The 12,098-nt window shown below is 45.2% G+C and overlaps 1 protein-coding gene across 1 annotated transcript; it reads right to left on the bottom strand.

The window, feature by feature from the left end:
• Nucleotides 1-2,526: 2,526 nt before the first annotated feature.
• Nucleotides 2,527-4,893, bottom strand: LOC136398116 (disintegrin and metalloproteinase domain-containing protein 20-like). The gene is given in 3 exon segments (XM_066372524.1): nucleotides 2,527-4,720; nucleotides 4,722-4,824; nucleotides 4,827-4,893. Coding segments are annotated over 3 exon segments (2,364 nt in total).
• Nucleotides 4,894-12,098: the final 7,205 nt, after the last annotated feature.

The raw sequence follows: 12,098 nt of genomic DNA, 5'->3' as shown, positions 1-12,098 counted from the left end.
TCCATTGAATTTAATTTGAAATAAAATGTAAAAAAATCATGTATTCCCTTTTAATACTATAAAGTCCAATTCAATGCATTAGTTTTCCAATGCGCCCACAGCTTCAAGCAAGGGAAGCTCTGATGCTGGGTCAGAGGTCAGGGTTCAGAGCTCAGTGATCTGAAGTGGTCCAACCACATGTGGGATTCAGCCCATTTGCACCAGTTCATCAAAACTGATACCCAATTTTTTGTTGAGCTCAGTAAACTGGTTGTTAAAATGACACTTGCAATCAGGGTTGTCTCTAAGGTGGGCACCGTGGCAGTTGCCTAAATTGAAAATCACTCATTTATATTCTTTATTCTTTTTTAAAGTTCATCTGCATAACAATGTATTCTAAGCACTCACAATAATTTCCTTTTTTTTAATAATTTTCATTTCATCTATAGCAGAAAAAAAATTGATGGAACTATGCTTGGAATACTTATTTATTTGTTTAATATAATTAATTTTACCTTAGATGACATATTACATTTTAATTCCCTCACATTTGTTATGTCAGTAAATAAACATATAACATGATGAAAACAATTGCCGAACGACCATGGGTTGACATGCTGTACTTGGAAACATCTTAAATAACAGTTTTATTGTTTTATTGTCAGCTATTATTTACCATGTTTTATTAATATTTTAAAACTCTTTCTTATAACATAATCTAGTTTTGTGTACAACTTTTATTGTACTTATTTAAGTTTAAATGCATGAAGTAATAAACTATCTTTTGGTATACCTTCTTTTATATACTTAAAACGATCATTAGGGCAGAGAACCGGTTGTTAAATTACTTGAATCCCACCACTGGGTCCTCCCAATACTGGTCCCGTGTCATTTAGATTTCCTGGCAGCAGACAGACTAGTAGAGCAGTGGAACCCCTGGACATGAACCCGCACGTGTGTGGACCAGACAATTCATGGCATTCCCTTCATGAAGACACCACGAGTCCTAACCTAAGTCCATGGTTTAGACACCCTGTCCTCCAGGATGCTCTCCACGTCCCTAACACAGTGCTCCTCACAGTGATGACTTTGTACATGAGAGACCTTCTGTGCAGGTGTGGTATTAATCAGTCTGCTGTTCCCATTGGAATTCAAGGTTGCAGTCCCAACAGGGACAGTGAAGGGTTGGTCGAGCCTGAGCAGAGTCTATTCATTTGTCATATCTCATTCAACATGAGAAAGAAAAATTGCATCATTTAAATTGCTGCTGAAGGGCAGAATATCAGGGGTCATGGTGCCTTTGTGATCTTGGTCTGGGACTTTCCAACAAACAAGCCACACAGAACACCCCAGCCCACTTAGTGGTACAAAGTCTTAGAGGATTGAGAGTGTGCATGGGGCAGGGGGACAGTGACAGATGCCACGTTGGACCACAGGGCCAGTAGCATCAATGATAGTTAAACCTGACCTACTGACTCTCACATTGTGATGTCCATCTGCATTAAAATAGGATATTGTCTCAGGCCCCTGATAACAGAGTAGACAGAACAGAGACATTCATGTCTCACAACTGCATATCCTAACCTCCACCCAGCATCTCTGTCCACCATGGACATTCCAGGTCCTTGAATTTGTGGAATACTGGCTTTCAAATGCAAGTGGTGTGCCTGTATTGAATGGAGGTACTATAAATTTTATTAATTGAGCATTACCTTATGAAACATTTCATTGCAAGGTCTTTAGATGCAGTGGTGGTCTGGTTTTCCAGCCCACGGTCTATTGTGGAGACGGTGTCTGATCTGCACCACGACCCAGGGGCACTTCCTCGGACCTTCTCTGAAGTGCACAGTGAAGAAGAAGGGGAACTAACGTACGGAGGCCCCCTCTGAAGGCCAGGGGATGGCCACTTCTACCTCATTTTCTGACCGAATGTCCCTGGACCACAGCCTCCACCATGGGAATCTGCTCTCTGGGGTATCACAGGTGTCAGCAGGCAGACTGTGACCCTCAGTCTCAGTTGCACCCCAAAGCCTCACCACTGTGACACGGGCAGGCTTGGTTGTGAGGAGCACAACATTGTCCTGAACACAGTCTTAATAGAGAAGATGAGATCACGTAACACTGAGGTGACCCTCTGTGATCGAGAGCAGCATTGTGGGAGACTGTCATGAACTGGCCCTAAAGGACCCTGTGAGAACTTTTACTAATCCTAGGACAAGTGTCTACAGGTCAAGACCAGTTACTGACCAGGTCTCCTCTGCAAACCAGAGACTCGATCTCAGTTTAGGCTCTTAAAGACTTACAAAAACAGTACAGGACACCATCATCTGGTTTTCAAGCTTTATTTGAGGGTGCTGGCCAGTGACCTGTCAGAGACAGCTGGTGTGAAAACGCCCACACCTCTCAATGCCCTGTGGTATACAGCAGTACCCCTGTGATGTCCAGGAATGTGGGTTTTGGGTCTACCAGCTGGTGATGCTTGTTTTCTTACAGATGTCCTTCTATGTTGCCTAGAGTTGTACAAATGTCACAAGGCTGATTAGCTCTTTAGTCTTCAGCTGTGACTTCTCTGACTGTGGTCGTCCTGACAGTTCTCATGTTCATGGCCACTGCAATGAGGAGTGAAGCTATGAGGGCGTATATTCGACCAAAGACCACTCTCAGATACAGCACTGACAGGTCACTCTGCGTTACTGACCGCATTCTTCTTGGAGGGGGTCCACTGTCCATACTCCCTCCGGCTCCTTTGTTTATGCATCGTGGGGGGTCCCAGCCTACACGGCAATGACAGTGCCCTTTGTTGTTGCAAACTCCCCTCAGATTGCATTTATTGGGAGGGCAGTCATAATTTATTCTAGCCACAATACCACTGCACTGATTATTCAGACAGAATTTTCCACCACCACAGGGGGTACCAGGTCTCACAGCACCAACATCAGTTGTTCCTGTCCCCCGGTGTGACCCCACTCCAAAACACAAAGACCCCTCGAACACACTCTGATGGAATCCAACATGTTCTTGCAGCTTAGGCAGATGAGTGACATTGGTGCACTGTAGGCGTCCACACTGAATGTCTTCTTGAGCACAAGTTACTGGTTTGGATTGAACACGAGTTCCACAGTGTCCAAACCTGTGGCCCCTTCTATTGATCACATAGCAGGCGTCTGGAGAGTTCTGTGCACCTTCACCAAAAATCTCCTTGCAATGCATGTTGCGGTCAGTACAGTTCCCATGGAAGCAGTAGCCTTCCTCAGTGCACGGGGTTCCATCTTGCAGATAAAAGTCGTCAGGGCAGATAAAGGTGTGCCCGAGGCAGTACTCTGGAAGGTCACAGATGTTCTGGATTGGTCGGCAGAGTGTTCCTCTGGGCGAGTAGGTGCAGTTTGTGCAGCATCTGCCTGTGTTACACACGCTTCCGGGTGTAAAGGTACAGTCAGCGTTGCAGCAGGGGTTGTGATAACACTGCTTGAAGGATCCACAGTCACAGTGCTCACCTTCATCCACCACAGAGTTCCCACACCGAACATATGTCAGGCTTTTATTGTGATAGATAAAGTCAGGATTGAACAGGCAACTTTCCTGGCTAGGAGAAATATGCTGAACATGCACAAAGGAGCAGTTACTGAAGGCGTCTGTCAGTACTGGGTATCTATACATGATGCAGGTGGTCCGTCTTTGGCAAACACAATCTTCTTCATCATAATAGATACCATAATTTCTTGCAATGTGTTGGGTGGCTATAATAGACAACAATAAATAATGTCTGCCTAGTTGACCAACCATGATGAGATTACGGTCTGTGCACAGTCCATACAGGGAAGGCTGAAAAGTAATGTCTTCGGGCCCGTCTTTAATCACAATCATGGATGAGTGTGGCTTAAAAATATTATAAATGTTCTTTGCATAATAGGTATGAAAGGCATTTCCTGGCACCTGAAAGTTGTTCATTGCAGTTGGATCTGCTCTATCATAAATGATCATTACGCTGACATAGTATTTCATATCAAGACCTTGAAGAATGGAATCAACTATGCTAGCTATATTTATCAGATACTGGGCAGTCTTTGACACATTGTGGAATAGAGTATATATTGAGGTAGAACTTATTACACAGCCTTTTATATTCATTTTATGTGATGAATAAAGCTTACTACTGACCCTGGGGGCTGCACTGGCATTGGCTGGAGAGAACAGGGGGTGCCTCTCTTCCTTGTACCCCAGAGAGTACATGGGTCCTATTGCCTTGGTGTCTGCCACTATCTGGGAAACCAGGTGTTCAAAGGTTCGGGAGTCCTTGAGGGGTTTGATTTCATAGGCAAGGTCATCCACCTTCATAATACCTTCTAGGCCCCCATAGCATGTGTCCACGGTGACCATGGAAAGAAGAACCCCCTCCAGGTAGCCAAGGTAGTAGCAGTCATGGGGGACAAAAGGGTACTCCACCTGCAAGGCTCCCTGGTCATCCTGAGTCATCATCAGCAGATCTCTGGACATAAACATTTTCTTGCGCTGCAGGCGGATAATGTGTCTCTGTCCCCCGAACCTCAGGCTGTAGGAGAGCCAGCCAGGAACCTGGCCACCTTTGCCATGGTGCACTTGCTTCTGGGGAATCACCACCTCAGAGGAGATGTAGCGCCATGACGGTCGACCTTGAGAACCCTGGACTGGAAACCACACCACCCATAGCACTGGTAGCAAGGAGGCCGCCCACAGGGGGACCGAGTCCTCTGCCAGACTCATGCCCTGTTGGGGACAACCATCAACAGGAATGGAGAAAGGCAGGGTCTGCAGTGAAGGCGGGTCCCCACCACCTAACCAGGCCACAAGCAGATTGTGACATAGAACCTTCCCTGGGCCTGTCAGCTGGGGTATATGTAATAGTCACAGGGTGTGGCTGTGGGTGGGGCTGGGCATGAGCTGCTCAGGTTGAGGGAGGAGGGGACGTGTCTGTGATGCCCACAGGGGAGTGAACGATAAGGAAACAGAGCACATCCATCTCCCTCTGTATTTGAAAACGTGTCTCCGTTACAGCACAGTTACATTCTCCACCAACGCTCACCCACGGGACGCCTGGGCCACTCTCCGTGGGTTGCTGTCTTCCTTGTTACGGGAACCATCTCCCTGCTTCTTTGTCATGTGGAGCTAGACTTTGTTAATTTTGTCTTCACAGATGTTGAAATTATTTAATTCTGTAATTGCACGTGTCTTATTTTGGTTTGCAGTTAAGACGTTTTCAAACTCTTAACTGCTCTTTCTGACTTTTGCTTTGAGTCTTTTTTGGGCTTAGAGAGTAAAACTTTCCCAGCGTCCCATCCAATTGCTTCTTACTGCAGCTGGTGACAGCAGAAGACATTTCCAGCCCAGTGTGAACCTGGGGCTGTTCCTGTGGGTCCCTCCATGTGGATCTGTCCTGGCCTTTGGTAGTTTCCTCACGTGCATGTGCTGTGTTAAGGGTCCAGAGGATTGTAAAACTTAGTATTCGCAACGCCATTTTAAAGAGGAAAAGTCAGGCTTTTGGTCCCGTCCTTTCTTTGGAAAATGGAGGGAGAAGGATATGAAAGTCTCCTGATTTACAAGGACAACTGGGTCATTTAGCTTTAGTTCTCTGAAAAGATTAAGAGTATCTGAAGAACTTCCTTTCTTTTTCAATAAGAGACAAAATTTACATACCAACCTACACTGATTTTGGCTCTTCCTCCCTCCCTGGAACCCTGGAGTAACATACTTCTAGGCAAAGGAGGGAAGATATACACTAAAAGATTTGTGAATGTCTTTGATTGAATTACCTTGAAAGTTTTAATGTTTTTAATGGATCCCTTACACAAATGTTATAAGCTTATTAATGATTGTGCCATGATGTCATGCTCCCCCCAACCTGTATGTGGTCAAAGAGTATATAAGCAGTGTATGGCCAGTATTCACTGTCACCATCATAGCCACCCAGCCTATGCAGGTTCGTATTGGATTTGGACAGATGGTAATGAAACAATGGAGCCAAGAACTGGTGGGCCATTAGCTTTCATCCTAGCTTGCCCCTGGTGGGAAAGTAAAAACACACACTGGGCTCCAAAAACCATTCATTCAGTGCTCACAAAGCCACTTACTTTTCAGACTTTTCTAGAATCAAAGGTTTCTAACCTCACCAGTCTCATTCACCTCTGTTCCCCATCTCCTCTCTGCACAAACTCTGCACAAACTGGCTTCTCCTTCAGCACTCCACCATCTTGGCTTCTTCTCCTGGCCTCCTTCACATGGCCTTACTCTGCTCTCCTCTCTAATACAAATTTCAGGAACTGAGAGAGAGCAAGCTCCCGGTCTGCCTCACTTTATAGTGTAGAAACTGATCGATATATGAATTTACCACAACTCCAAGTGCCCTTTTGTTGTCCCACCTGGCTGCCTGACCTCACCCTTACTTACTGGATAATCTCCCCTGAGGCAGAAGAGTTCCAGAAACTTGATCAACCTCTCAAGAAGGAGCATTCCAGAAAGCTGAAATCCTAGAACCATAAAAGGGAACATACCAGAACTTTTGACTCAGTATCCCCTCAGGCTCTCCCAAACACTATAAAATTCACCTCATAGTCTTTATCCGGTGTCCTTCTCCCCAGAGAAGTGCCCGGCAGGGTAACTTTCTTCCTTTCAATAAAGCCTATTTACTCTGGTCTTTTTGGACTCCCATGGATTCCAACGTTTGGTGCCAAAACCCAGGACAGGGTTGATTGGCTGGCAGTCTAACCCTGTCCTGAACTCCTGCTGGACCAGGAGGTAAGGAGTTTTGCCACTCTCCTCCCTGGTTGACCTCTAAATTTCTCTCCAAAAACACCCCTTCCTGGTCGGATGGTTTTGATTTCGGACCCCATATCTACTCCTTTATGGACTTCTATAAAAGTCTAGGCGCACCTAGCCAGGCCTCTCTCCTAAGGAGGGGAGCTATACTCTAAAAGATTTGTGAATGTCTTTGATTGTGTTACCTTGTCCAGGGATCTCGGCCTTGGGGTGACGACCTCTTGTCTGAGATTCTCTTTGTACTTAGATTTTCTCCTCTCAGAAGGGGGCGGGGATGCCCCCTTCTCTCACCAGTCTCCTGTATTGTGGGCTCCTCCCAGTCCAAACCGTCTAGCCAGACTCCCCTTGGAACATGAGCTCCTTCCGATCTCAGGCCTCAGAGACTACTCCTCTACTCCTTCGGGATGCTCACTCTACTCTCTGGGGTTCACAGTTTGGGAAGTTTCTACTCCGAGCAACTAGCTTCTATAAACTTTCTTGAAAGTCTAGGCACCTAGCCAGGTTTCTTTCTACTACTATTACAATATCCTAAGAAATCTTGACAACTTTTGCCACTGGACAGGGAGGGCATCAGAGATTCCTTATGTGCAGACCTCTTTTCTCCCTTGGCTCCTGTTGTTAATTTCTGTACTGCTTGTTCTACACACAGGCCGTTTTGGCCAAAGAAACCTCACCTAAAACCTCTGCTCGTGACCTTTCCTTCTCCACGGATTCCCAACTCTCTCCTCTTCTTGCCTGACCCCTGGGGCACCCCTTTCTCAGGACTCCTCTCTGGTCCCTCTGCAAATCTCTTCCACTTGAGTCTCTTCCCTCCATAAGACCCCTCCCCTTTGCAGGATCCTGTTTTCTCATTCAAATGCAAATACCAGTCTCTCTTTCTCCTCCCCTGCTGGCTGGGGCCCCTCCCTTCTCCACTGTGTTCTTAAATCCCTCCTCCATCCTTACAAACAGCAGGCTCTGCCTTTCTTCTCCTCACCCCAACCCCCCTCCTCACAGGCTACAGCTATTCCCTTCTCCCCCTCGTCCTCGCCCCTCTCTTCAGAGCTCCAAAGCTTTTTGACTCCTCTAACCACATGGCGCCACCACTAATACTTCAACCTCCTCCTCCTCTTGCAGATTCTGACCCTCCTTCTTTTCCATCCAGCTGCTCACACCGTCCATTCGTCTGCTTTCTCTCTTCCTCCCCTCTATGCTGAAAACTCCCTGCCATCTCGAAAAGTTTTAAAAAGCAAAGTTGTCTATTGAGCTGTGTGAGTGAGTAATCTGTTTTGTCTCTTTGTCAGAAAATATCTCCAGTATAATTTGAATTGAAACAAGTAAAGCACGTTCATTTAAATTCCTTAATTCATAATGTGTATCTGAAGTCTTTGTTTAATGTGTAACTGTGTCTGTTTCTAAGGCCTTAAACGAATAATTACCCACCTCTTAAATCAAGACTTACTCATCCCCACAGACTCTCCCTGCAATACACCCATCCTTCCTGTTCGAAAACCTTCAGGGACTTATTGCCTCATACAAACCTTACACCTAATCAATGAGGCAGTAGTTCCCCTCCATCCAGTAGTCCCTAATCTCTACAAGTTACTGTCACACATTCCTTCAAACATCACTAACTTCACAGTCCTAGACCTCAAAAATACTTTTTCCTTACCATTCCTCTACACCTTGACTCTTACTTTCTGTTTGTATTTACCTGGACTGACCCAGACACTAATGCAGCCCAGCAACTTACATGCACTGTCTTACCCCAGGGGTTCAAAAACAGCCCACACCTGTTTGGGCAGGCACTAGCTCAGGATTTAGCAGCATGCAATCTCAAAACTAGTACTCTCTTACAATATGTAGATAAACTATTCCTCTACAGCCCCTCTCTGCCTTCCTCAAGGAGACACACCACCACCCTTCTTAACTTCCTCACCATGAAGGTCCTTTATTCCTCTTATCTCAATGCCCCATGCCTATTGTAGGCTGGGATCTGTTGCTAATTCCAGCTAGAAGCAGTGGTCAATAGGACTTAAACTCTCATTGCAAAGTGTAGAAATGTAAACACCCTTTCCATAAGTACTTGCAGGATTTACAGGTTACTCAGAAAAATGTTCAAAGACTGTCCAAAATGTGTGTCCAGCATTATATCACCCAAGGACTGACTTTCATGTGTACAGGTCCACACACTAAGATCTTAACAACTCCCACTGCTGTTAAAAACTGGCATAACACCTATATGTGTCTCCCTACTAATTGGACAAAACCTGTACCCTAGTCTATCTCACCCCAAATATCAACCTAATCCCACCCCATGAGCCTCTTTCAATTCCTAGTACACTACCCGTCAATCTAAGGACCAAACAATCTATACAGGTAATTCCTCTTCTTGTTGCTTTAAGAATTTCTATAAAAGTGGGTCTAGGGAAAGGGGGACTGGCCACTTCCCTGTCTTATTCCTACTCTTTTTCTCTCTGAAGCCCAGCGAATTTGTAAACAGGGAATCAGTGGCTTCACACAAACTGGGTGTCTTGACTATTGCCTTTCATCAATCCACTCACTCTCCTATTTATTTTTCTAACTTTTGAACCCTGCCTCTTATGTTTGTTCACTAGTTTCTTACAGAACCACATGCAGACCTTTGCCAATCAAAAAATTGGGAAAATCTACCCTAAGCCTACACACCAACCCTAAAATCTGCCCTAGCAAAACAGAAAAATCTAGAACTCTTTAAATACACCCCTACTCCAAAAATAATGAAAAAGCCCCTTGTTCTCGATATTAGCCTAATTTTGTGCCTAATATTAATGCATGCCCCTTGCTTTATCAAGTTCCTGCAGGCTCGAATGAGAGAAATCTCCAGGATTACCTACATTCAAATGCTTTTACAACCTCTACTCCAACTGCCCCAGGGAGGGGTTCACGAAGGAGGCCCCCAATAGGGATAACAGCAGGAAGTAGCTCCAGAAGATGGCTGACCCAAGACAAACTCCTTCCTGAACCCCATACCCTTTCCTTCCCCTCACCTCTTTTCCTTTTTATCATACCACAAAGCTGAGAAATGATCAATATATGAATTTACCACAACTCCAAGTGCCCTTTTGTTGTCCCATCTGGGACAGAAGAGTTCCAGAAAGCTGATCAACCTCTCAAGAAGGAGCATTCCAGAAAGCTGAAATCCTAAAACCATAAAAGGGAACATACCAGAACTTTTGACTGAGTATCCCGTAAGGCTCTCCCAAACACTATAAAATTCACCTCATAGTCTGTAACCGGTGCTCTTCTCCCCAGAGAAGTACCCGGCAGGGTTCCTTTCTTCCTTTCAATAAAGCCTGTTACTCTGGTCTTTTCAAACTCCCATGGATTCCAACAGAAACCAACACCTTTAATCCAATATACAAACAAGGAAATCTCTGATACAAAGTCACTTATCTGAGCCATAATGGATTCATCATGAGAGTGCACCACCCCACTTCAAAAAGGTTGGGAATTGGCTTAGTCCCAAAACCAAGCCCCAGGCTATAAGGATCCTGCCTGCCCACAGCCCGCCCCAAACAAACATTAATATAATCATCCGAAGCAAGAAGAGCAAGCAATATCATCACGTGGGTGACAGGCTTCCATGTGGGCAGTGCCATCTTTAACAAAGTGAGTGTAATATATTTTATCTGCCCAACAACCAGCCTCTGAGATATACTCGAGGCTCCATTGGTTTGGGTCAGATATGCCCCATGTTAGTCATATGCAGCCAGCATATTAATAAATCTCCTCCTTTAAAAAAAAACCTTCAAAATTCATCTGGACTTGGTGTCTGTTGGTCAAATAAGTTTGTAAATATGATATATATGCTTGATCGTTTATAGTTTGCATTGGGTGTGGGAGACAGGCTATAAGCAGGCAGGATCCTGATAGCCTAAGGTTTAGTTTTAAAACTAAGCTTTTCCCCACACCTTTGACTGTTGCATGATAAGGGGTAGTGCACTCTTAGAAGGAATTTCATTATGCCTCAGATAAATGGCTTTATATCAGAAGCTTCCTTGTTTGTATATTGGATTAAAGGTTTTAATTTCTACATTATAAAAGAGAGCAGAGAAAGGCAACATAGAGGAGAGGAGAAGCAGCCAAGATGGCGGAGTGCTGAAGGAGAAGCCAATTTGTGCAGAGTTTGTACAGAGAGAAGGAGATGGGGAACAGAGGTGAATAAGGCTGGTGAGGTAGATACCTTTGATTCTAGGAAACTCGGATAAGTCAGTGGCTTTGGGATCCCTGAATGGAAAGGAAGTGTTTTCCCACTGTGTGAATTTCTTGCCCACCAGTGCAAGCTAGGATTAGAGTTAATGGCCCACCAGTTCTTGGCTCTGTTTCATTACCTGTCTGAATCAAATGCAAAGGCCAGGTGGCTGTGATGATGGTCGTAGCTACTGGCTTTACAGTGTCTCTACATAAACCCGCGGAAGTAAAGTATGGTAATTTACAACAGTGCTAGTCCTCTCTCAGCTAAAGACACAATGGGTCTTTGCTGGTGCCTGATGTGAGGGAACTAATATTTCACCTACTTTAGCCCAATTCTGTATTTTTCAATGAGGGGATGGAAAATTCATGAGCAGATTGTGATAAGAAGTGACTGGTTTGTTTTGTATCTTGATTCCTTCTCAGGGTGACAATTTCCCTTTTAGCTGAAAGGTATAGTCACTGTACAAACATAATGTCATCACCGATGTATTTTGAGGGCTGCACTGATTTTTCTCTCTGCTCTCTAATGTCCTGCAGGTCCACATTCCAGCCCTGTTCTGTGGCTTCTGGACCCCACACAGTGCTAACCTCCCCCCCTCCCCACACTGTGATGGTGATGGACTCCCGCAGGTCCTCACCATGCTCGCAGAGAGTGGAATGTGGATTCTGGCCTGTCAGAATCTGAAAAGCTTTGCTCTTCCCTCTGGACACTGCTATGTCTGCCTGATAGGCACCCCTTAGCAGGAGCCAAGTAGAAGTTTGTCAAGAACACCAATGTCAAGGAAGTGAAGTGTTCTAAGTCTGAGCCTCCCCAGGACAAGCCAGGACCTTCTCACTGTGGCATCTGCAGGTCCCAGGTGCTGGAAGAAAAGGAAACGCCAACTTGTCAACACTTTCCAGCCTTCACGTTAATCCTGTTTGCTTTGTTCTGTTTGTCAAAGTGGGTCCCTCACTAGCTGAGGGTAGTGTAGGGGCACTTCCCATGTGCTAGGTACAAGGTAGAGGGAAAATTACAAGTCTGTTACTTTAAAATAATCCCTGTGTGTGTTTGTGTGTGTGTGTGTGCTGCGTGATTTATTGAATAGTCGTAGTGAGGTGGGATTAGAACCACATGT

The sequence above is a fragment of the Saccopteryx leptura genome, chromosome 3 (assembly GCF_036850995.1).
Source record: "Saccopteryx leptura isolate mSacLep1 chromosome 3, mSacLep1_pri_phased_curated, whole genome shotgun sequence".
Lineage (NCBI taxonomy): Eukaryota > Metazoa > Chordata > Mammalia > Chiroptera > Emballonuridae > Saccopteryx > Saccopteryx leptura.
This window is presented reverse-complemented; position numbering and strand designations above follow the sequence as displayed.